The 26,261-nt window shown below is 43.1% G+C and overlaps 3 protein-coding genes across 3 annotated transcripts in view; 2 read left to right on the top strand and 1 right to left on the bottom strand.

Annotated features, from left to right (window-relative positions):
* The first annotated feature begins 5,158 nt into the window (after positions 1 to 5,158).
* On the top strand, positions 5,159 to 10,877 carry LOC147110544 (uncharacterized). Its single transcript, XM_086000607.1, has 2 exons — positions 5,159 to 6,456; positions 8,313 to 10,877. Exons 1-2 carry the CDS (start codon positions 5,466 to 5,468, stop codon positions 8,783 to 8,785), a joined length of 1,464 nt encoding a protein of 487 aa, XP_085856733.1. The 5' UTR covers positions 5,159 to 5,465; the 3' UTR covers positions 8,786 to 10,877.
* A 3,190-nt stretch (positions 10,878 to 14,067) lies between these two features.
* Positions 14,068 to 17,144, bottom strand: LOC147110545 (endogenous retrovirus group PABLB member 1 Env polyprotein-like). Its single transcript, XM_086000610.1, has one exon. It carries the CDS (start codon positions 15,476 to 15,478, stop codon positions 14,738 to 14,740), a length of 741 nt encoding a protein of 246 aa, XP_085856736.1. The 5' UTR covers positions 15,479 to 17,144; the 3' UTR covers positions 14,068 to 14,737.
* An 8,056-nt stretch (positions 17,145 to 25,200) lies between these two features.
* zc3h7a (zinc finger CCCH-type containing 7A) overlaps positions 25,201 to 26,261 on the top strand; it is a 79,916-nt gene continuing 78,855 nt past the window's right edge. The window contains exon 1 of the mRNA XM_086000608.1: positions 25,201 to 25,421. The gene's annotated coding sequence lies outside the window, so the exon portion shown is untranslated. The remainder of the gene's footprint in view (positions 25,422 to 26,261) is intronic.

A 26,261-nucleotide genomic window follows, 5' to 3' on the forward strand; every position in this document is an offset into this window, starting at 1 on the left:
GATGTTCCTCTCTGTAACCAGGGCACTGAGGCTAATTGAAGTACCACTATTGTTGGCCTGAATGAGATCAGGTAAATAAGCACAGTTCATGGATTGAATCCAAGACCTTCCTGGTCTGGACAACTCAGTTACTCACCGCCTTAACCAGCTGAGCTATTGGGAGAATCTAGTATAATTTGGCTATGAACTATTACCCAAAATTGATTCTTTTTGCCTCACCTCAGGTTTTCCCTTATTCTTCCCTCCTGCTGAGGTATGGTTCCACGGACAGTGCCATCACTATGGGACCTCACCCAAGTGGCCACTCAGCACATATAAACCAAGAGTATCAGTGCTTCGTTCATCTTGGAAAGCCTTACAGCCAAACCAGATTATATTTTCACCAAACACACAACATGTATACACTTTCCAGCAGGCTCAGCGATCAGGAGTGGGAATTCTAGCCGATCTTTCCTTTGAATGGCCCAGAGGTGCCCTGAGATTTACAAATAGGCTTGTGGCCAGCTCCAGGACCTGGTTCTTGGAGTACAACACGAAATTTTTACTATACACTTGACACAGTCAGCCACTTCCTTGCAAACTGTGTGGTAACCACATCTTGCATGGCAACAAATAATCTCAGCAATGGTGTGCATGAGACCACACGTACGAGGTCCCATCCTGTGAGAATGTGAGTACTCCCACCAAAATGCAAGCAAAAGAAATTGCGAAATGGAACCGTGAAATACTATCTCAGCACTTTCATTTCTTAACTAGACCTTGGGGGTATTTGTGCGGTGCGATATTTATAATCACAGAGGTCGTTGGAGGTTTACTCAGGTCACGCGTTCCTTCCTGAACTGCTGTGCGCTATCACTATTAACTGCCAGACTGCCACTGTTTCCAAATGTGGATTTCAAAGATTCTTGATCGAGGTTACTGATGTTTAATGCTCCAAATACAACATAAATATGAGATTGCTTAAAAGTAATAAACACACTCAATTACAAGCAAGTAATAAATAATCTTGCCTTTCTCGAGACTCAAGTGCTACTTTCATTGAGGCTACCCTGTCCAGAGATTTTTTCAATCCTTCACTGTTTATCACATTCTTCCACTAAGCTTCACTCGGCTCGAACTCTTCTCCCTGTTACTTATCTACAACAATATCAGAATTCTAGTCTTTCTCTTCATATACTTAGTCTTCAATTCTTGGTCTCTTGCCATTCCTCCGAATCTACATGGACTTCATTCCTCGCTGTTCACTCTCTTCTATAAAATCCCTCAATCTTGCTTTTAATCCCACCACCTCTTTAGACTGTGTCTGTCACTCTCCCCACCCATCTCCTCAGTCTTTTCAGACTCTATTGCTCAACTTCCTGTCGGCCCTTTTATCATCGGTCTCAATCTCCTGTCTCCTCTCACTAATGCTGCGCAGCTTTGCACAATTGCACCAAAGGATATCCAGTTATATATTACAATATATAGCCAGGTGACGCCACTGAGGTGATATAGCTTTGCACAACTGCAGCTAACTGTCCCACAACATAAGCAGCAAACTTCCACGGCTTTACATTTTAATCAGCTAACGAGACTAATTTTCAACATATTTGTTCTGGCACAGGATACTGGATAGTGATTAGTGGTGACAATCTCAGCTGAGTTTGTCCCCTCCCCAACACCCTCCCTCCCAGCCCCGGAGCACAATGGCCCACTATCAGCCGTGGCTCAGTGGGTAGCACTCTCACCTCTGAGTTAGAAAGTCATGGGTTCAGGTCTCACTCCAGATACTTGAACCCATAATCGAGGCTGACACTCCAGTGCACAGTCGGAGGTGCCGTCTTTCAGATGTGACATTCAACCGAGGCCCCGTCTGCCCTCTCAGGTGGATGTGAAAGATCTCACAGCACTATTTCGAAGAAGAGCAGGGGAGTTCTCCTTGGTGTCCTGGCTCGTATTAGACAACATCACTAAAACAGATTATCTGGTCATTATCTCATTGCGGTTTGTGCGAGCTTGCTGTGCGCAAATTGGCTGCTGCATTTCCTACATTACAACGGTGACTACACTTCAAAATATACTGCATTGACTGTAAAGTGCTTTGATATGTCCTGAGGTGGTCGTGAAAGGTGCGATATAAATGCAAGTTTGTTCTTTCAGACGATGCCACCTTCCATACCAGTGCTTCCGACATGTCTTCCTTTTTCCTCAACCGAGGATTCCCCTCTACTGTGGTTGACGCTGCACTCGACCGTGTCCGTTCTATCTCCCGCACTTCTGCCCTCACCCCTGTCCCTCCCTCCCGGAACCATGACAGAGTTCCTCTTGTCTTCACCTTTCACCCCACCAGCCTCCACATTCAACGGATCATCCTCCGCCATTTCCGCCACCTCCAGCGTGATCCCACCACCAAACGCATCTTCCCCCCATCTCTCCTTTCAGCATTCCGTAGGGACCGCTCACTCCGCGACACCCTAGTCCACTCCTCTATCACCCCCAAGTGCAGGAGATGTAACACATGCCCTTATACCTCCCCCCTTCCCACTGTCCAGGGCCTCAAACACCCCTTCCAGGTGAAACAGCGATTTACTTGTACTTCTTGCAATTTAGTATACTGTATTCGCTGCTCACGGTGTGGTCTCCTCTACATTGGGGAGACCAAACGCAGATTGGGTGACCGCTTTGCGGAACACCACCGTTCAGCCCATAAGGGGGACCCCGAGCTTCTGGTGGCCTGTCACTTTAAGTCACCGCCCCATTCCCACTCAGACCTCACCGTCCTCGGCCTCTTGCATTGTTCCACGGAAGCTCAGCGTAAGCTCGAGGAACAGCACCTCATCTTTCGATTAGGCACTTTACAGCCCTCTGGACTGAACATAGAGTTCAACAATTTCAGATCATAACCTCGGCCCCTATCACATATATATTTTTTATCCACACTTTTTGTTTGTGCTTTTTTCCCCACATGGCAGCTGTCTTTCATTCTGCCAGCGCAATTCACTCCATCTAGAACCATCCTTTATTTCCTAACCTGCCCCATTACCATCTCCTCTTGCCTTGAATATCTTTTAATGCCTCTTTTCTTCTCCTGCCTTCCATCCTATCACAGACCTTCCCCTTTGTTCTTTCATCCCCTCCCCTATTTCCCAGCCCCTAAACTTGCTTTAAAATCTGTTCCATTTCCTGCTTTTTTCCAGTTCTGACGAAGGGTCTTCAACCTGAAACATTAACTCTGTTTCTCTCTCCACGGATGCTGCCTGGCCTGCTGAGTTTTTCCAGCATTTTCTGTTGTTATTTGCATTTCTTCTCAGGTTTTCATGCTCTAATGTTTTTCCCTCCAATAAAAGGCAAGGAATGTTGAGCATACCTACAACTTAGGTTACGAAGTCAAGAGTTTCATAGAAACATAGAAGATAGGAGCAGGAGTAGGCCATTCAGCCCCTCGAGCCTGCTCCGCCATTCAATGCGATCATGGCTGATCATCCAAATTCAGTACCCGGTACCTGCCTTCTCCCCATATCCCTTGATCTCTTTAGCCTTGAGAAATATATCCAACTCCTTCTTGAATATATTTAATGAATTGGCCTCTACTGCCTTCTGTGGTAGAGAATTCCACAGGTTCACCACTCTCTGGGTGAAGAAATTCCTCCTCATTTCTGTCCTAAATGGCCTACCCCTTATCCTTAGACTGTGACCCCTGGTTCTGGACTCCCTGACCATCGGGAACATCCCTCCAGCATCTAGTCTGTCTAGTCCTGTTAGAATTTTATAAGTTTCGATGAGATCCCTCTCATTCTTCTAAACTCCAGTGAGTACAAGCCCAATCGATCCAATCTCTCCTCATACATCATTCCTGCCATCCCAGGTATCAGCCTGGTGAATCTTCGCTGAACTCCTTCCATGGCAAGAACTTCCTTCCTCAGATAAGGTGACCAAAACTGCACACAATACTCAAGATGTGGTCTCACCAAGGCCTTGTACAACTGCAGCAAGACATCCTTGTTCCTGTACTCAAACCCTCTCGCTACAAAGGCCAACATACCATTTGCCTTCTTAACCACCTGCTGCACCTGCATGCTTACCTTCAGCGACTGGTGCACAAGGACACCCAGGTCTCGTTGCACTTCCCCTTCTCCCAATCTATTGCCATTCAGATAATAATCTGCCTTCCTGTTTTTGCTACTAAAGTGGATAACCTCACATTTATCCACGTTATATTGCATCTGCCATGCTTCTGCCCAATCACCCAACCTGTCCAAATCGTCCTGGAGTTTCTCGGCATCCTCCTCACAGCACACACGCCCACCCAGCTTTGTGTCGTCACATGCTATTGGCTTATAATCACATCTGCCCTTGAGTTCCTGCCTATTTGGGGACTGTGCCAACGTTATTTTTTTGAAGCTGTTCATCAGCTTTTATTAGTTTTCTAGGTTGGCATGCGTGGGTGCCTCTCCTGGCAGTCTGTACCTGGCAGCTTCCTCGGGTTTTTGCTACGTTAAAGGCACTATATAAATGCAAATTGCTGTTGTTGGCAAGATAGAAAAGACAAAATGCGCTTATTGCTCCTGCACTTTAGCATTCATTGTTTTCTCTGCTTGTGGACTAGTTTTGGAATTTTGGGTGTTCTGGGCTAGGGCTGTGAGCAAAACCCGATCATGCAATGCAATATTATTTGTTTTTATTTTTGCAATGAATTGCACTGCTGTGGAGTCTGCAGTTATATGCGCTAAATTTGAAGGCAGGCTTCTGAATTCGTTCCCGTGACTCATACTTAATTGTAAAACTTTAAACTTCCCCCTTGTAACGTTTGCTTCCTAGTCCAGTTTCCATCCATCATGCAACAGTTGTATCGTGACGTTTTATCTTGTATTGTATAAGATAACTTTGGTTTTAATTTCCAAATGTAAAACAGGCGCACATTATGGCCAAGGCACTCTGAATACTGTACTTCCCAGCTTATTGAGAAGTTCACCAATGGCGACAGGCAAGTTTTCGTTTTATGAGCTTCCTTATTAGACGTACTTGTGGCAAATACACAGCTAGATCAAAGGCACGCATAGCGAGAGATGAGCTGGGGGCATTAGTCTGGCGATTTACTTAACAATTTACGATGATTTTGTAAAAAAAAATTTGATATGGCAAGATGTGTCTGCAATTGCACGAACCCAGTACTTAGAGTTGAGAGGAATCGCTTTGCATTCAGTAAACGGTCCTTTGATGACTTCAGCAGTGCGGGTTAAATGAGACGATGACGAGACAACACTGATTGCATCGGCTGGAGATTGGCATTTGTTTGCACCCGTTAATGGGCCATCCGACCAATTCTTGGCGCAGAATGCCCCTCCCTTCGTGATATGTATAAGCATGGGAGATATGCTTCTCTCCGTGGTAAATAAAAAGGCAATACCATGCACGCAGTTTGCAGGTCAAGAACACATTAGCAGGCGTGACTCGCCAGGTTTGCATTGTAATTGCGTGCAACTGGAATGAGACCGGTTTTAGATCTTAAGAATTTTTTTTTGTCTTTCGTTGTTGGAGATCAGGAGCTCTCACAAGCCAAGGGCCAGATTTTGGAAACTTTGGTCAATTTTTTTTACTTGAATTTTGTCGCATCTCCAGTTGCGATGCGACAAAGTTGTGACGCCGCAAATTCTCGTATTTCAGACGCATCAAAAATGCGACGTCCCATCGGAGTGCAAATGCAACTTAGTCGCCATTTTAAGCTCCCGTTTTGTTGCAGAGGCTGCTTTATATATAAATATATATATTATTTTATATGTATATGTATTAGTGAGTCCCCTTTTCGGCCAGTGTTGCGCATAAACAGCGATCAGCTGCGACAAATGGCTCAGGAAGAAGCCTTCCGGCGCCGCAAACTGAATTTTAACGACGACGAGACAGAAATCCTGATCCGTGAGGTGACACTGCACCAGGACCAGCTCTTTGGCAGAGGGGATACCAAATTGCCTCCAGGGACCAAAAATAAGATTTGGTTTTCAATACTGGCCAAGGTCAATGCTGTATCCAAGTGCACTAGGGACATAGGTGACATTAAGAAAAGGTGGTATGACATGTGCCACCGGACTAAAGACAAAGTGGTCAAATTGGCACGGGAGGCAATGCAGAACGAGAGAATTGCTCAAACATTACAACAGGAGGCCATCATGGGTGTCATTAGATATGACCCAGCCGGAGCCAGCACCAGTAATGACAGTGAACCCAGTACCAGTGGCACCAGCCGGGATGACAGCACCAGCAGAGCTAGCAGCAAACATACCGTCCCCAGCCAGCAGAAGAAACCAGTGCTACCCCGCCAGGTGACTTGGCACACTAAGCAAGTGCCAGTGCAACCATTGCCAGACCACCAAGCCCCAGTCCAGTGGCCGCCAGTCCTGCTATTCACACTGGGCCAGAATGCTACACAGGAGAGCAGTCAGGAGCAACCCCAAGACCATCAAGCAAACAACACCTTTCCTGGTGAGTGTCCTCTGTACCTCCTGTTCATAAACACTGTCGTTGAACAACTCATGCCACCAAACTTGTTTTTGCTCCAATCCTTTGCAAACCAGAACACGACAAAACATCATCACTCTGGTCCACCACATGGGTGTTACGTAGATCAGAGGTAGTCAATGGGCAGAATGCAGCCCAAATCCTGCAACTGTTTTAAACTGCCACAAAATTTTCCTAATTTCTCTCATCTGTGCTTAGTGTGTCTTCCCCTTCTTCTGCTTAATAGTTTCAAAGGTTCCCCCCCCCCCACCTCTTCAAATTCTCCACCACTCGGTATCTTAGCCTGTGCCATTGCCTCTCCACAACAAGCTACTGAACGATGTGGTAGTGGTCCCGGCTTTGTAGAAGCAGTTCTATTGAAATTGGAAACTTCTCGCTGGGGAATTACAGGTATAAATCCATTGTGTTCCACTTCAGAGTATTTAACCAATGATGTCTTGTTTTCTTAAAACCAACCTCCATATCCTTCAGTTCTCTCAGCTTGATTCTCTTTACCCATATCAGTTTAAAGCAAAGCCAAATGTCATTCAGCTGGATTTTCTTTGCACATACTGCTGTGTATAGCATCCTGAGCTTTTTAATATAGATTTATGAATAACATAAAAAGTAATATTTTAAGTTACAGAAAGGAAGGGAAAGCCATAATAACATAGCATTGTACCTGATATTGTGGTATATGTAATAGAGTATTTTAATGGGGAAAGGTGGATACCGTTTGTGCACTCAGGTTACTTAAAGCCTTAATTTGCAAAGTGGAATGACTATTAATCACAAACTTATGCTAACAAAAGACTGCAAAATAAACAAGTTCAGTTCATTGAAAGTGGCATCCAACTTTCTTGTAAATTTCACTTTTACTACTGAATACAAATGATTTCCTAAGAACATTTTGTGCCAGATTTTCCTATCAAAATAAGTGAGGCTAATGGCGCTTACCGTTATTTATGTGTAAATCATACAGCAACTTCAGGTGAGGAGCAGATGTGCGGTTAAATGCCAATATCCAAAAGTTGCTGTCTGAGTTGTGCCATCCACTGTTAGCTTTGCGAAAACAATTATCTTGCTGTTTGCTTCACCATTGACATTCATTAAATGTTGTGAAGTTGCGGTATTTCCGCAGTAGATACAAACGAAACTCGCCACAAAGTTAAATCCTGCCATTACAAATGTAAATACCCTCTTTAACAACATGATAACTGTTAATTACTGCTAATCAACCTTTGGCACTGAAAATTAACTATTACAATTGTGGAGGCTCTTTCAGGTATTAATTGTTGTTGGAGATTTTAAAAATGTCATTTAAAAAAAGTTACTTTTCCTTTCTTTTTTCTCTCTCTTAATCCAATCTTTCTTTTCCTCTCTGTACCTGATTTGACATGTAATTCACCCACTCTAATTTACACATCCTTCTCAGTCCTTCCACTGTTCATGTCTCAATGTTTCAATCTGATTGTTTAAGGATATGCACAGTTTCTTGCCCTGTTCACCCAGGTCCCAGATGCCCTGTTTCCCTCGCTGCGACGTTAACAGCTCGCACTTTCAGCAACTTGCAATGCAAAAAATTTTTAAACCTAAACATGAACGAGCAAGTCTAACTAACGGGAGACACTATTAGATGCCCTTCCACAGCAAAATCTGGGTCATTAATTTACAGTGCCCCACAGGGTAATTTCTTTGCTAATAACTTGAATCCTGGACTTGCATTTTGGGGCAAGCATATGGACTATTTTTTGAAAAAAATGAATTGACTACCTCTGAAGTGGGTCAGTGAGCATGTTGGGGGACAGTGCCTTTTCATGTCCGTATTATATGTCCAACAGAGACCATTGTTGAGGTGAAACAGGAAGACATTGGTCCAAACTTTGATGTGGATTATTCTTCACCAGACATTGTATCGCCACTGACCCTTCAAGAAGAAAGTCCACTCCAGCCTCAAGGGAAGAGGGTACATAAGCAAATTTCCGAAGAAGAACTGTTGGGTATCCAGGAGCAACACAATGTATTACTTGGGGATGGCAATGAAGAGTTGCATGGCATCAGACAGGAATTAAGAGAGCTCCGGGGTGATCTCCAAGAATTGGCTGCAGCCATCAGGCAGCCCCTGGAGCGGCTAGCAGATTGTGTACAGGCTCTCCTTCCATTGTTGAAGCATCCACCTTGTCCCCGAATGATGGAGATGACTGACTCATTCACACAGCCAGATGAAGAAGAAATTGCGGAGTCTGGCGAGCCACTGTCCCATAGTCAACGGACTGGGCGCAAAACCTGTAAACGACCAAAGCTGGATGTGTAATCTGTTTGTGTTAGACCAGTGTATTTTTGATTCTTTCATTTCCATCCTTGGTTGAGTCAAGTGTTGTACGTCTCTACTTGACGCCACAACCCTTTTTAGTGACCCCTGAAAGTAAGTGCAACATTGGTATGACCACATGGCTCTGTTTATGTAACAGAGTTAACACTAGGATTTTAGGAAACCATAATGGTGGGAGTGTAAAGTTTTCATACTGTGTGCACTTGAACTGTGGGGGGAAAAAAAACATTACAGCTATATTTTAGGTTTTGTGTTAGCTGGACTGTGTCTGCATGGAATATTTTGAGCTTAGGTGAAGTACAGGTCTGCCCATTTGTGTTGGTAGTGAATTAACTTTATTACATAAGAAGCATATTGCCATGATATTAAAGCATTTTGGATACTGTGTATTTTCCTATAGTGTATTGGTGCTAATATGACTAGTAACAATACTGGTAAAATGAAATGATAGTGATTCTGAGCAATTGTTAAGATAGTTTAAAGAGTAAAGTTGATCTAAAACAGTATTGTGCTCATGGTGGGAGCAACAGCTATGTGACTGTCTCTGAAACAGGTGAGTTAACATCCTGGAGATGGAGAGAGGAAAATAGAGAACGAATAAATATTAAATTAAATTATATCAATTACTTTCATTGCACAAGCTAAGAACAAATAGGGCCCTTGGTAACAAGCATCACTGTAGACTAGTGCTAATTCAGTTTGTTAAAGAAGCAATTTTAAAACTTTACTGTCCATACCCTACCAAAATAATCTGTTCGGTCTTCAAAAATAAATGTTATTGGCCTGGTATTACTTAAAGATTGCCATTTTTATCTGTCATTTTGGAATTGGTGGGGTATCTGATAAATAAATATTCTGACCTAAATTTAGAAATGTTGTTTTCAGCAATTATCACAGTCATAGACCCACTGAAACATACCGCTAATCAAATACTTCACATGCACTGATATCCCTAGCTATGTCTGGGACGTATTCTTTGGACCAAGCTAACAATCCCCTTGACCCGCTTCTTTGCTCAGCAATGGATATCATGGAAAAATGCTTTTATAACTGTTTATAAAATTATAGCAGCATTTGTCTGCCTTGCATTCCTCTATTTTTAAAACAAATGATCGGGATATCATTTACTATCATTATTTAATCTCACAACATCCCAATTCTGCAACAGGTTGAGTGAGTGAATTCAAGCCAGGGTTATCTTTTTACACTCAAAAAATAATTTGTTACTTTAGTTCCATCTGATTTAATTAACTTAAATCACAAAAGAATTTGTATTTGTTTATGTTTATTCCACCAAGGAATAGTAGAAATATTGTAACATTTTGTAAATGTATTGCACTCTGAATAATTTGAATTTTCAGTTTACATTTATTTTGGATTGCTGCATTTTGAAGACCTAAGATACCATACTATATTTCCCAAATATTAGTGATTATTGATCTTAGCATTTCAAGGAGAAAAATAAGAGTTCAACTGCTAGTTTCAGTTTAACCTTGCTTTTGGTTCTAATGCACAAAAATCTATTTCTCATGAGCCAACATCCCCTTTGAGAGGAGTTGATTATTTGGGAACTAAAGTGGAGCAACGTATGGCAAAGATTAAATTTCTGACATTATAGTTATAGTGGAAAAGCTGAAAGTATGCTGAAGGAGACATTTTTACAAATTACATAATTTTAATTTATACACTAAATTGAACCTGTTGGTTAAATTCTATTTAGTCCTATGGTGCATGAGGGCCTGAATAATGCAGCAATCCTAAATAAGTGTTAGACAGTTGTGTCTGTGTTTTCAAGGCTGCAACACCCTTCTGTAATGGCATTATTGAGAGCCAAGCTAAGGTGATTTATTTAATGATTCAAATTTAAGTTTGTGTTTTTTGCCTTGATCATAGCTGCAACCACCACGTATTCTGTATCATAACTACAACAACAACAACCATTTTACAAATTACATCATTTTAATTTAGACACTACAACCAAGGCGAAATTGAAATTGTAAAAGCAAAATGCTGCAGATGCTGAAAATCTGAGAGAAACAAAAATGCTGGAAATACTCAGCAGGTCAGGCAGCATCGGTGGAGAGAGAAACGGAGTTAACGTTTCAGGTTGATGCCCTTTCATCGGATGAAATTGTTTTGTGCCTGCAGCTGCCTAGGCCCTAAGCTCTGGAATTCCCTGCCTAAAACCTCTCTGCCTCTCTACCTCACTTTCCTCCTTTAAGACATTCCTTAAAACCTACCTCTTTGGTCATCTGCCCGAATATCTCCTTATGTGGCTTGGTGTTAAATTTTGTTTTATAACGCTCCTGTGAAGCACCTTGGGATATTTTACTACGTTAAAGGCGCTATATAAATGGAAGTTGTTGTTGTAATTACAAGATCACGCTACAGTATTTAGATACATTTCAGAGTGAACTCTTGGTTTATTGCGTTTTCTTTATGTTTTAGAAATTCCTTAGATTCTGCATTCTGTATGTCCTGTTAAAACAATCATATTGTATGGACCATGTTGTAGTACCCTAATGGAACATATTGGGCATTTGCCATTGGTGTACCAGTTGATTTACATCTTGTAACAAGAAAAGAGGATTTCATAAGAGTTATGATACCAAATCTTCCATGTATCAAAATAATGTGACAAAAGACAGATTTACTGAAAAAAGCTTTATTTTACTGTGTATGTTGTTTTGTGCAATACACTTTATCTCAGTTGAGTACTCTGTTTAAAGAGTCATTGTTATCGGTGCAAGACAACTTCTAGATAGAGTAACTCAAAACTCGTACTTTCCTCATTTTTGAGAGGTTCTTTTTGGTTGCTTTTTCTTCCATATTGTGCACCATTTACCAATTGAGAAAGTGATCAACTCCTCGGTCCCTGCCAATACCACTGTGTAATGGGCCGCTGAGAGATGCAAGGTGACCCAACTTCATGATTTTCCCATTCCCCATTTTTAAAACACCTTTCCTCAGCACGACCCACTCTAAGCCGGAAACTTGGGATGTGGGAAATGTGGATGCAGTATTATATCCTAGCACTAGTATCCTTGGCCTCTTGTATTGTTCCATGGAAGCTCAACGTACATTCCCACTCGGACCTCACCGTCCTTGGCCTCTTGCATTGTTCCACGGAAGCTCAACGTAAACTCGAGGAACAGCAAATCATCTTCCGATTAGGCACTTTGCAGCCTTCCGGACTCAATATCGAGTTCAATAATTTCAGATCATAACCTCGGCCTCTATTACTTTTTTCCTTTAAATTTTTTCCACCCCTTTGTTTTGGGTCCTCCTTTCCCCCCCTCCCCCCTCCCCCCTCCTTTCCTTTTGTTTCTCTCTCTCACCTGGCAGCTGTCCTTATCCTGCCAGTACACTTCACACCTAATCTCAGCTGCCTTTTGTCTCCACGGGCCCATTACCATCTCATCTGGCTTCTAATACCTTTTATTGTCTCCTTTTCTTCTTTTGTTCGATCGCAGCTTTGCCTTCGATCTTTTTATATTCTTTCCAGTTTTGAAGAAGGGTTTCAACCCGAAACGTCAACTCAAATTTCTCTCCACGGATGTTGCCTGACCTGCTGAGTTTTTCCAGCATTCTCTGTTGTTATTTTTTATATCCTAGCACTCTGACATAGCATTTAATATAAAAATGCCATTTGACCACCCTTATGTTAGTATAGTAACACCATTGGGTCACCTTTAACTTAGACGTGACACAAATTTAATGGAAAAATTTGCACTGCTGTTTGTAATTAAATCATAAATGTGCATAGAGAATGTGTTACAGTGGATGATATAATTAGCATAACATCACAGACCTGGTCAGGATGTTAAAAAAGATGGGAAAGGAAAAACTGCTCATTGCTGCTGCTGAACCACTTCAAAAAATGTCTCTCTTTGAAAGCAGATAGAATAGTTCTACATTAGCAATGTATTCCCCGTCAACACTAACCAGCTTTAAAGGTGTAGACTCTTCCTAACAATTCCTGGAACTGGCCTTGTCCAATAAACTTCCGGTCTCCTCCTGCAGATGGCAGTGTTCCTCGATTATGAAGATACGTAAGAGTGACACGGCACGACATGAGTTCTGATCTGTCCTTCTCTACAGGAATCTAGCTACTCTGCCGTAGGGGCAGGCCAGGTAGCGGTTAGGAAGTTCCACAATGGGAGGGAGGGGCAGAATACCAAGTCAATCACATCATGATGAAGCAACCTTCCAATGAAGAAATGGCACTTGTAGAGGCTTGGACAAAGAAAAAGGACTTGTATAGTACCTTTCACGACCACCGCATGTCTCAAAGCACTTTACAGCCAATGAAGTAATTTTGGAGTGTAGGCTTGCAATGTGGGGAATGTGGCAGCCAATCTGCACACAGCAAGCTCCCACAAACAGCAATGTAATAATGACTAGATAAGTTTTTTTGTTATGTTGATTGAGGTAAATATTGGCCAGGACACCAGGGATAACTCCCCTGCTCTTCTTTGAAATAGTGCCATGGGATCTTTTACATCCACCTGAGAGAGCAGACAGGGCCTTCGATTAATGTCTCATCCGAAAGACGGCACCTCCGACAGTACAGCACTCCTTCAGTACTGCACTGGCGTGTCAGCCTAGATTTGTGTGCTCAAGTTCCTGGAGTGGGACTGTGAACCCACAACCTTCTGACTCGGGCAAGTGTGCTACCCACTGAGCCACAGCTGACACTATAAGGTCATGACCAAAGGATATGAGGAGCCTAAGAGGAATGGACAAAAATAAATTCAAAATGAGCAAGGGAAGTAATAAATAATGTGGTTATATACTTTGTGGCTTTTTTGCTTCATGTTACAATGGAACTAAAATGAAGTACATATTTTGTTTCAGTCTGGTTAACCATAGTTTGACTATGAGGCCAATAAATAGTTTACATTCCAGTAGCATTATTGAAAATAAATGTTTTAATAAGTAAGACATTGATCTGGTTACGACATAATTTTAGACTGAGGTGTGTCACACAGTTGCTACCTGGAGAGGACAGGTAGGGTGGTTTGCAATGTTACTTTGTACATTTTTTTAATGGTGATTGGAGCAAAGAATTACTCTACTGTATTAGGAATCATCCGATATTATTTTTTGTTGTTACATCTTTTCAAGTCCACGAGCCTTTCTTTATCTGAGATGACAAGCTGTTCTTAAGTGGTCTGAGTTTACTTTTGATTTCCCCCCTTTTTCCAGCAGAAAAGCGGTTAACGGGTGTGTTGGGTGAAAATAAATTCACATCTAATCTGTGGTAAAGTAAAAGGTGCAGTTTATTGAAAACAGAGCTCTGGGAGAAGCGTCTCAGACCCCGCGGTCTGTGCGAGCACCTTCTCCCCGATCAACAAAATTCACAAGCTTATATACAGTACAAGACTGGAGCACATCGATAGCCTTGATTACATTACTTATTCCTTGGCCAGTCTGGCTTCGTGGCAACAGCCGCCCCCTCCCCAATTATATTCCTTCAAAAACAACCTAATTATAACTTTACATCGTTAGCTAAGCCCCTTCTTTTAGTTCTGTCTTTTATCTAAGTTTGTCCAGTTATCTGGACAGCAGGGTCCTTTCTTACTTCATTGTAGCTTCGGCCGATCAGTGACTCGTGATTGGACATGGCTAACCTTGTTATTGCAGCTTCTCATATCTCCACATGCTTAATCACTTTTGTAGTTCAGTCCATTGTGTTTTTAAACTAGTCTCGACTGAAACTAGGTTGTCCTGCTGTGTCGCTCGACTGCAACATTCAACTTGTTCAAATCCCAATCCTTCAATCCCTCCTATTGGTCCCGGTACAAATTTAGATTTTGCCCCGGGATACCAACTTCCAATGCCGTTTCTTGCCATCCACCGGGTAGTCACCCTGTATTGAGGGTTGGGCTCAATTGTCCTGAGCTCGTCCTTCGTTGCTCATCATGTGACTCTTTACATGTGAGACTCGTTGTCCTCGTCGTCTTCTCCTGTTGCTTGCAGTTCGTCTGTCGTTGATAGCCAGGGTTTTATCGCATCTCCAGCTGCTACTGGAATGCCAGCGAGGGCCAATTTACAACATACTTTCAAAATCGTTGTCATAACACAACATATTGTCATCACTACAACAACAATTATAAATCCATGTATCAAATATGGTCCCCATGATCCTCCGAAGAGCCAGTCCAACCAACCTTCCCCTGAGGTTTGGTGTAATTTCTTTACCTCCTTTTGTATATGCTCGGCCAAATTGGTTATATTCTCTGAGCTATCTGGTATGTAGGTGCAGCACTCCGCGCCTATCATTGCGCATGTGCCACCCTCTTTAGCTAGGAGATAATCAAGGGCCATCCTATTCTGGAGAGCTATTGTTCTCATAGCCACCATTTCTGCACTTATTTCAGACAGGGCTTCAGCTGTGTCATTAGCTACTTTCTCTAATACCGATGCTACGAGTCGAATTTCCTTTATTGCCCTAGCCGTCCCATACCTGGGGAATAAAATAGTGAAGAACCGCTCTGTTTCTGTAATTGCCCTTTTGGAACGATAATGGTGATGATCTGCTAGGGAGGGCAAGTGATGGATGTATGGCACCACATATCCCAAATAGCAGGACCCAGTCCAATTTCGTGGAAGCCATGGGTATGCCTTATGTCCGCAAATAAAATAGGTCCCGTTATAGGCAGTTAGGTTCATATTCGTTGTGAATGTGGAAAAGCCAGACTCGCCGTTACTCCCTGTGATTCCGTTCCATTTTCCCCCACTAGTGAGGTTTGCTAAACTACCAAACTTCTAAGGGTGAACCTTGTTCGAGGGTTGTCCAATTATGTTTACAACGACTGTTTCCTGCTTCCAGATTCCCCTCTGCTTACATTCCTTATCCAACATATCGCCCCAACGGGTCTTCCTACCCCAGTTGTGTTTGTGAGGATAAGGTACGGTGGCTTTTCACTTATATTATACACGGGTTTGTACCATCCTTCAAACATGTTTAAGGGATATCCTGCACTCCTGAACTGTACTCTTTGTTCCTCCTGTTTTCTGCTCTGGGTGTCCTTACCATTAGTACTACTGCTCGTATTGTTTCTACTAACTAACCACTCAGCCATTTGAATTACATTCAATGGTATTGGTCTAAGAGGGATTCCCCCTCTGGAGTGGATTGGGATATGGCTACATACCCAACATGCACTTTCTCCCTTGTCCCTTGCATACACATAACTCATATACAAAAAGGTATTAACATGTAATTCTCGCTTTTCCCATGCCGGGTGGCATGTCACCTTGGTCAATGCCACACATATTCCACAAAACAATACTATAGTCAAATACATTTTAAAGATGTATTAACAATTTTCCAAAGAGTTATTGAGATTGATTGCAGGTATCACCTGTTAGATATACAAATATGTATTTTAGTCCTTGTAGACCTTCAGTTGAGTCCAGTGTTTCCACCGCCCCATCCCCTTTATATCTATATACATGCGCACGTATCCCCACTAATAAGGACTTGATGCGGTCCTGACCATTTTGGGGCAAAGCCTGGTTTTTCTGGTAAAATTTTAACCATTACCTTAGTTCCCGCTGGAGGGATATGTGGAAGTGCAGTCAATTCCAAATCTTTATCTCTTTCCTCCTGTCTATCCCTAGTTTGCTGTCTCATTTCCTTTAACTGGTTACTTAGTTCCAAGACGTACCTACGGACTCTATCTCTCAGAGGGCCTATATCCTCTCCTCCTGTTATTATTCCATGGGGGAGTTGCATCGCTCTCCCCGTCATTAATTTGTAAGGGGACAAACCCGTCGTTCGGTTTGGGCTCGCCCTTAACTTCATTAACACGGTTGGTAATACATTTACCCATTGCTGTTGCTTTTCCCCTAACGCCTTGGCTAAGGCTGTTTTCAAAGTCCGGTTCATTCGTTCCACCATTCCCGAACTCTGGGGATGGTAGGGAATATGGAAATTTTGCTTTATTCCCATCCATTCGCATATCTTTTTCATTACTATCCCTGTAAAATGTGTCCCCTGATCTGAATCGATTTGGATTGGTACTCCCCAGCGGGGAATTATTTCTTCTGCCATTATTCTTGCCACTGTGGTGGCTGTGCAGTCCCTAGTGGGGAAGGCCTCGACCCATCGAGTAAACTGGTCTATAATTACCAAGCAATATCTCTTCCCCCTGGAACTTGGTAATGGTCCGGTGAAATCTATTTGTATCTTTTCCCAAGGGCCTCTAGGTCTCGGCTGGTGGGCCATTCGTATTTTTACTGGCCGTCCTGGGTTATGCTGGGCGCATGTCGGACACTTTTGACAATACTTTGCTACATCCCTTCCTACACCTGGCCACCACCATTCTTGTCCTACCAGGTGGGTCTTCGCCCCTCTGCCCGCATGATCTATGCCATGGTGTAACTCCAAGAGTGTTTGTCGAATACAAGCGGGGGCTATTACCTTCCCGTTCTTTCGCCAAACCCCCTGATCATCTGCTCTACCTCCTACCCGATACCATTCCTGCCTTTCTCCCGGCGCGGTATCCTGGTGCAACCTTCCGATGTCTATCTGGTCTACCTGTGTACTTGCTACCGGTAGTTCCTGTTCTAATGCCTGCTGCGCTGCCAAATCCGCGGCCCGATTGCCCTCTTGTTGGCGGGTTTCTACCTTCTGATGGGCTTTAATTTTTACTACTGCTGCCTGCTCTGGTGCTTTTGCAGCTTCCAAGAGGGCCCCTATTCGCTGTTGATGTCTGATAAGATCTCCTCCTGCAGTGACAAATCCCCTTCTTCCCCAAGCTATCATATAATCGTGCACCACTCCAAACGCATATCTACTATCTGTGTAAATATTTACTGTTTTTCCTTCTGCCAGGGTCAGGGCCTCAGTGAGTGCTGCTAATTCTGCCACTTGGGCTGATAATGCCCCGTCCAGTCTGCCGGACAATACTGTTTCTAATTTTTCATTTACGACTGCCCACCCAGTTCGGGGAGACCCGTCAACATATTTTCTGGAGCCGTCCACGTACAGGGTAAGCTGTGGGTCTTCCAAAGGATCTTCCTCCAAAGGGTCTCCGTCTACTTCCTCATCGACTTCTGCACATACGTGGGGTTCCGCTGATCCCAGGATCCCTTCCGCGGGATTCTCCCCCGTATCCCTAACAATTACCACTGATTCGTCCTTATATTTGGACCATCTCCCAACGTGCCCTTCGCATGTTAGATACTGACCGTAGCTTATTATTATTTAACATTTCTACTATCGTGTGTCTGGTATGGAGGATAATGTCCCCGGTCATTACTGTGGGCTCGCTAACCTTTACCGCCCACGCTGCGCAATCCAGTGCTGCTACACATCGTGATAATCCAGCGGCTACAGATGACTGTTTAGTGGAGTAATATGCTACCGGCCGTCGCCTGTCCCCATGTTGTTGGGTTATCACGGCGGCGTAGAACCCCCCTTCGTTTTCACAATGAATGTGGAATGGTTTCCTCATGTCGGGTAGACCGAGGCCAGGGGCCACTATCAGCGCTTGTTTTAAACTCCCATATGCCTGCTCCTGTTCTGGTCCCCACTCTACCGGGGTATTACCGGGACTCCCCCCTTTCACCAATTTCTGGATGGGTTCCGCTATAGCTGCAAAGTTCACTATAAAATTCCTACTATAATTAAAGAGACCTAAAACCTTCCTGACTCCTTGTACTGAGACCGGTCGGGGCATCTCTTGTATGGCCTTCCGTCGGTCACCTGGCATGGCTCTGGTCCCGTGTGACAATTGTTGTCCCAGGTAAATAACTGTGCTCTGCCCGATTTGAGCTTTCTTAGGGTTTATCTTGAACCCTCCTATTTCCAGGGCTTGTAGGACTTCAGTTAACGCAGCTGCATGTCCATGCTCATCTTCCGAGGCGATTAACAGGTCATCCACGTATTGCAATACAGTGCTGCGGTACGGGTTGAGGTTCACTGTTTCTAACAGTGAACTCATTACCCGGTGGAATACCGCCGGGCTGTTATGGAACCCCTGAGGTAGCCTAGTCCATGTATACTGTCTTTCCCCGACCGTAAAGGCAAACTTATTCTGGGATTCCTGGTCTAAAGGTAAAGACCAGAATCCATTAGCTATGTCCAAAACTGTAAAAATCTTGTGCTCCGAGTTCAAGGCATTTAAGATTGTGGATGGGCTGGCCACTATTGGGTGCAATTTGGGCATTACCTTGTTTAATTCCGTATAATCAATAGTCAGTCGGAATGATTTATCCGGTTTGGTGACTGGCCATACGGGCGAGTTGGTCGTGCTTTCGGTAATCCTAATTATGCCCCTTTCTTCCAGATCACGCACTATTTCTTGTACCGCTTCCCGGGCTTCTGGTTTAATAGGGTATTGCTTATGGGGCTTGTGTTCCGGACCTGGAACCGTGATTGGCTCCATTTTTACCTGTCCGGTGTCCTGTTTTGTCTTAGCCCAAATCCCTTTCATAATTTTGCATATGGACCCGTATGGTTTCCGTTCTAGTTCCCAATCCCTGCTCAAAGATGCTGCACTCCCTACCCTAGCCAAATTGGTGCATGGTTTATCTATACTGACCTTGGACCCATCTCCTTTGGACCAAACAATTTTATTTTGCGCGGAGTCCACCAATATGTTAAATTCTTTTAGCAAGTCTATTCCTAATATGGTACCTTCGTTATTTGGACACACATAAAATTGGGCGGGGAGGAGTTTTCCTGTTAACTCTAAAACTTGTACCTCACTTTTATAAGCCTTAATTTTTATACCCCCTAATCCTACTATATATATATACTCCTTGGTTGTTGGAAGGGGCAAATCAGTCAAGGATACTGATGCTCCTGTGTCAACTAACATTTCACATGGTCGGCCCCCTAATAATGCTGCTACATAGACTCGGTTATCCGAACCTCCTTTTACGGGGGCCGCCTCCCGTCATTGACTCTTCCCTTTTGACTTGAGGTATTCAAGAAAGTCCCTTCTATCCTCCGGACTGAGATAAGCACCCTGTGTCTGGTCCACGTTTCCTTTCTTCTGCCAACAGCTGTAACTCTGGTGTCCTGGCTTACCGCAATAGTCACATCCCCCTTTCTTTCCACTCCTGCAATCCTTTGCCATATGTCCCATCTTCCCACAATTATAACAGTTCCCCTGAATCCTCTTGTTTGATTGTGATGCCTCCCCTGCTGCTACCCTTTCCTGTTTAACTTTTACACCTCCCTTTTCGGTGTGATCAGATTCCTTTGCGTCTATCTGACATGCCCATTGAACTGCGAGATCATACATAGGGGCGGCTACTACCCCCATTTTTAGGATGGCTTGGTGTGCCGATGAGAGTCCATCCTTAAACATCTGGATGAAGGGCTGGTCTGTTCGTTGTGGGTTTGCTTGCCCTGACGATTCGCAATAGGCGTCAAACAATCGTTCTCCGTAATCACTACTAGATTCTCCCTTTCTTTGCTTTATTGATTGGATTTTTCCCCAGTTTATAGTAGGGGCCCCAAGTGCCGTTTCTACTGCAATCTTAAAGGGCCCGTATGCTGCCCGCTGTGCCGCCAGTGCGGCACCCGCAGGTACTGCATCCGCCCACGCTCCGTCTTGCATGCCTGCAGCGGGGTTTACATTTCTCCATTTGTCAGCTGGGCATTTCGCCCTAACTAACTGGTGGATGTCTCGAGGATGTAAATCATGGATTTCCCATATTTCCTCTAAATTCCTCCAGAACTCTGAGTTCTGACTACGGGGTTTAAGGGTTCCTAAATCTTTAAGAATGGCTTGTTTTTCAAGAGGGGAGAAAGCCCGATATCGACTTTGAGCTGGCACTGAGTGTCGTATTACGGGTGCCATCGGCACTACTGGAATATCATTTTCGTCTCTAGGTGGAGCCGAGGCATATGGCGGGGGGTTTTCTTTATCCCGTTCGTCTCCTTTTCCCTTGCCTGTCAATTCCATCCTTTCTACTAAAGTTTCTAATTCTGCTATTCTTATTTCTTGTTCTTCCATCTTACTGGTTTGTGTCTTAACCCTTTTTGTTAACATTACTACCTGATGTATTAAAATTACTCCTGCTTTCTTAGTTTTCTTTTGTTTCTGCTTTTCCCACCACTCCCGCTGTGTTATTGGTTTTTCTAGTGGATCCCACCCATCTTTCTTCATTTTATTGATCAAACCCTTTTTTGGTCGTCAGCATAGAGCCGACTCATCGATCCTGGCGGACCCCAGTCTGGGCCTCCGCCTTCCGCCATAATGTATTAATTTTTTTTTTCACTAGTTTACCGCGTTCCGGTCCACCCTAGTAACTCGTTCTCAGAGGTCTTACCTATTGTCCACCACTAGATGGCGGCGGTCCTGACTTGTAACTATCCCTGTCAGAGGTGCTCGTCTGGCACTTGCAGGCTCTAATACATTGGCACAATACGTCACTTAATGCAATCCAACAGATCCCGCAACACAACACAGCAGAGAGACTTTTAGTCTGTCTCGGATTCCCAACTAACTCTGGCCTTCACGTGGGGCCCAGTCGCCCTCTTAATTCCGGCTCAGTATGGGTCCTCGAGACATTTACATTCCGAAATAACACATCAGGTTTCAATCAACTTAACTACTATTTAAACTGCATCTCTCACCCGTCACGGATACCAGATTCTTTCGATACTGCGTTGCTGTCACACCGCCCTTCCGAGTGATCCAATTTCTGGACGGTCAAAGATCTGACTACTCGCCCCGCTCACTGGTGCAGGCGGTCTTCCAGCTCTGCAGTACCCTGCTCGCAGCGCCAATTTGTTGGGTGAAAATAAATTCACATCTAATCTGTGGTAAAGTAAAAGGTGCAGTTTATTGAAAACAGAGCTCTGGGAGAAGCGTCTCAGACCCCGCGGTCTGTGCGAGCACCTTCTCCCCGATCAACAAAATTCACAAGCTTATATACAGTACAAGACTGGAGCACATCGATAGCCTTGATTACATTACTTATTCCTTGGCCAGTCTGGCTTCGTGGCAACAGCCGCCCCCTCCCCAATTATATTCCTTCAAAAACAACCTAATTATAACTTTACATCGTTAGCTAAGCCCCTTCTTTTAGTTCTGTCTTTTATCTAAGTTTGTCCAGTTATCTGGACAGCAGGGTCCTTTCTTACTTCATTGTGGCTTCGGCCGATCAGTGACTCGTGATTGGACATGGCAGCTTCTCCTATCTCCACATGCTTAATCACTTTTGTAGTTCAGTCCATTGTGTTTTTAAACTAGTCTCGACTGAAACTAGGTTGTCCTGCTGTGTCGCTCGACTGCAACATTCAACTGGTTCAAATCCCAATCCTTCAGGGTGAAACCAGAAGCACACCAAAATGTGTAGCTTAGACAACATAATCTTTTCATTGATACGAAAGATTAATATAATGCTAGATGATCCTTATTTTTATGGCCATCATCAGCACCTCTAAGATAACTACACAGCTTCCAGAATTTATATTATTTTCTACATTTTACTACCAATTATGTGCCAATATCAGCTTTACATAGTGTTAAAGTATAGTTTTGCTAATGATTATTACTAATAATATCAGGGTTAAATATTAATTTAATGTTAGTGATGTTTGTAGCACTAATCTCAGTGCTTATTCTGTGAACCACGCATGGCAGATTTTTGGAGAGGGCTGATGTTATTTCATAACACAAAATACTGATGCATTACGAAAAAGGTCAAGTAGAGATAAAGAACAAAAACCTTTGATTTAAATTTAGGGCCTGTTGTACAAGGTTTCATTATAATGTTTTTAAGTGTGCACGTATAACCTCGTTGCAAGTTTTTTGGTGTTGATTTATTAATTTCTGCAGTAATGCAAAGCAATATCAGCACTCAATTATATAATGTTCTAATAGTATATTTTCTTGGATTAAAAAAAAATCCATTCTTAACAGTTTAACAAATCTGTTGGAGTTTTTTGAGGTTGTAATTAGCAGAATAGATAAGGGGGAACCAGTGGGTGTGGTGTATTTGGATTTTCAGAAGGCATTCGCTAAGGTGCCACACAAGAGGTTATTAAACAAAATTAGGGTTCGTGGGATTGGGGGGTAATATACTAGCATGGATTGAGGATTGGTTAACGGACAGAAAACAGAGTTGGAATAAACGGGTCATTTTCGGGTTGGCAGGCTGTAACTAGTGGGGTATTGCAAGGATCAGTGCTTGGGCCTCAGCTATTCACAATCTACATCAATGATTTGGATGAGGGGACCAAATGTAATATATCCAAGTTTGCTGCTGATACAAAGCTGTGTGGGAATGTAAGTTGTGAGGAGGATGCAAGGAGGCTTCAAGGGGATATAGACAGGCTAAGTGAGTGGGCAAGACCATGACAAATGGAATATAATGTGGAGAAATGTGAAGTTATCCACTTTGGTAGAAAAAATAGAAAAGCAGAGTATTTTTTAAATGGTGAGATTGGGAAATGTTGGTGTTCAGAGGGACCTGGGTGTCCTTGTACACGTATCACTGAAAGTTAACATGCAGGTAGAGCAAGCAATTAGGAATGCAAACCTAGGTGAGTGTGCTGCCAACTGAGCCACAGCTGACACAAGTAGGGTATAGTTATTAAATGGCACAATACTTGCTGATCTGAAACAACACTGTTCACTATTTCTTTCTTGCCAATTATGGAGAAAAAAATTATAGTCAGTGATGAAGTGCCAACAATTTAAAGTTGACACCGAAACTGAAGAGAAATGTTAAGAGAAATTTCTTTACACAGGCAGTTGTTAGTGCACGAACGCTGTACCACAGGAAGTAGTTGAGGCAGAGACAATTGTGTCTTCTAAGAGAAAATTAGATAAACTGAACTAAATTGTTCAAAACACTTTTTAAAATATATATATTCTATCCCTGTTTTTGCTCTGTCTAGTGAGTATAGGCTACTGTAAAAGAAATTAAAGTTCCACATGTCACAGTAACATGTTTAAATTTGCATATAAAGTTATCTTTTGTATGTTGAGTAGCTTCATTAGTATTTTTACATGAAAGCCTCAGCTTCTTTCAGAAGCCTGGGCTTGAAGTTAATATTTTAACCCAGGGCTGCCACTCTTCAGGGGAATAGCGCAACCTGAGCCTGTGTAGAATTTTCCATCATGCATTAGAAAGATTCTGTCAGTGCCAGTGATAGATTGTCTCACAAATGGAAGGGTAGATCTCCTCCTAATAGTTTTTTTAGTTTCATCAGACTATTTGAAAACAATCTGAAGAATTAATTTTTCAGGTAAAGTTTTGCATGTTAACTATTTAGCTCCGAGACTGCAAACCAGCTAGACAGAGCCTTCCTTATCTTAATGTGAGTTCTTTTTAGGTAAATACAAAGTCTTTGATTACCATCACCTGTATTTTGTTGATGGTTTGAAAGTATCAACATTCTAATTAATCACAGCTCTGCATCTAAGCATCGTATGTGAACAAAATGCTGTGTTCCTAAATTATGCATTCCTCACCCTCCAGCCTGCTAATTCACTCCAACTATCCACTACATTTCCCCAATATTAACTTCTCCCTTCCCAATTACTTGTTATCCCAAACCATTCACTCGCACCAGCCACTAGCCTAAATTCTTACCACTCCATGCCCACAGCTCAAATACTACTGCAATCCAGCCAAGTACTTTCTTACCCCACCGCCGCAGCAATTACTCACTGTCTCTTCATTACTCAATATGCCCTCACAACTGCTTACTTTCCCATCCCCCTTAACTGCTCCTGCACCTACCTTCTCCTGAATCCTTAAAAAGCCAGCACACCTCTCCCAAAACATATCTGCTCACTCACCAGGAGCAATGCCACATAAAATTAACTTCCTTTTAAAGCACATGACTTTCCTTGGGCAATGCCAAACAATCTGAAAATGCTAGGTTGAGCTACAGTTTGAAACTGACAAGCACATTCCAAACTGACCAAATAACAATTAAACGGAGCGACTTCAACCTGTATTGTACCTATTTAAAGGTACAGGTTAGCTTAAACACTTAGCAGCAGAATAATACATTTTGCATTACACAATATAATAGACCTGTCGTTATAAAATAGAAAATTATCCAATTTATTATGTGCAACATTTTGAGATCGGCTAGTATTTCAAAGTGTTGTTTGCGATACCATCTCGCGAATGTAACATACTTTTCCATGTCAACAACATTTGATTTTTTTTTTAATATAAATTTTTAGATGTCAACATTTTATCCTTTTTAATACAAAACTACTGTAAACGTTCTTGCGATACGTGTTGAACAAATAGAAACAAAGCCTTTTTGATAAGATGCGTGATCCAAAACTTGATTGGCGTGATTTCAGCAAAAACTAAAGTTTTTTAAAGTGATTACACGTATACGTTTCCGTCTGTAGTTTAATTACAACGGAGGAAGAAGGGGGGGTTAATGTTAGCTGCCGGGTTTCGAGTTTCTCTGTACTACTTGCATGTTTGAGCTCTCTATCGCTCTGTAGGTGGCAGTTGTTAACTGACAGCGAAGCATAAGAAAAAACACGTTACTGATCCAAGGGAGAAAAGAAAAATAAGGTGCATGCGGGAAGAGGGGGCAGACAGAAAAGAACCATAGGGCAAAAGAGAGAAGACAAAAGACACTCCCGTGAGCCGGTACACGAGAGAGGTAAGTAGATTCTTCTGACTGCTAACAAACACGGGCCAAAAACTAAGCGAGCTTACCCGTTCCAGGACACCTTTTTTTGCAGCCAGATTTGCAGCGGGAGGGAGAAAAGTTTCCCATGGGTGCAGCAGGAGGGAGCCTGCTCGCCCGCCCCGGCAACTTGCACCTGGTCCTCGCGCCGCCGAACAAAGCGGCTGCCCCTAGCAACCGCGGCCGGGGGACAGGGGACAGCAGGGCTCAGCCCGCCGGGCCAGAGGAGCCGCCGCCGATTTGCGGATTCCTTTACACCCTAAGTTTGGGCTGTGGGTGTTGAGGGAGCTGAAAGGAGGCCCGGCTCGCCGCCTGCCTCTCGGTGGGAAGGAGCCCGAGCTCTGGCTGGTGTGGGAAGGTTGTAAATGCGGGTCTGTAACCGGCGGGGGGAAGGAAGGCTTCGTGCAGCTGTTCCAAGTGGAAAGCGCGCTACAAGGCCGCAAAAGCCGCGGACTGAAGTAACAGTCGCCTGCAGCCACTAACTGGCCTGTAATTTAGTGACCCTAACATTCAACTGTGCTAAAGTAGAACTTTGTGCTTAATGTTGTAGTAAAATGGTGGGTATTTCTGCGTGTTTATATATTCACCTTTCCCCCTAAAAGTGTTCTCAGAAATTCAGGTGACATTAATGCTTATATTTTAAGTTTTTAGTATGATTCTCGTGTTCTTTTGTAGGTTCTGTACGTATCGTATATTAAATGTGAATTGGAATATACCCAAAGTTAGTTTTTAATGCAGCTAATGTTTAAGTTGCAAAAATCCAGTAAGAATAATTGCATGTAATTTTTGTTTTGCTTTCCTTTGGTGTATTCT

This window comes from Somniosus microcephalus, chromosome 11 (genome assembly GCF_052327205.1).
Source record: "Somniosus microcephalus isolate GS21.2 chromosome 11, FLI_Smic_1.0, whole genome shotgun sequence".
Classification (NCBI taxonomy): Eukaryota; Metazoa; Chordata; class Chondrichthyes; order Squaliformes; family Somniosidae; genus Somniosus; species Somniosus microcephalus.

Excerpts from the sequence above, each read along its gene's own strand:
- LOC147110544 (XM_086000607.1), top strand. The coding sequence starts at position 5,466 with ATGAGACCGGTTTTAGATCTTAAGAATTTTTTTTTGTCTTTCGTTGTT. Across the intron at positions 6,457-8,312 it reads AGCAAACAACACCTTTCCTG|AGACCATTGTTGAGGTGAAA; the intron begins GTGAGTGTCCTC and ends TATGTCCAACAG.
- LOC147110545 (XM_086000610.1), bottom strand. The coding sequence starts at position 15,478 with ATGAACCTAACTGCCTATAACGGGACCTATTTTATTTGCGGACATAAG.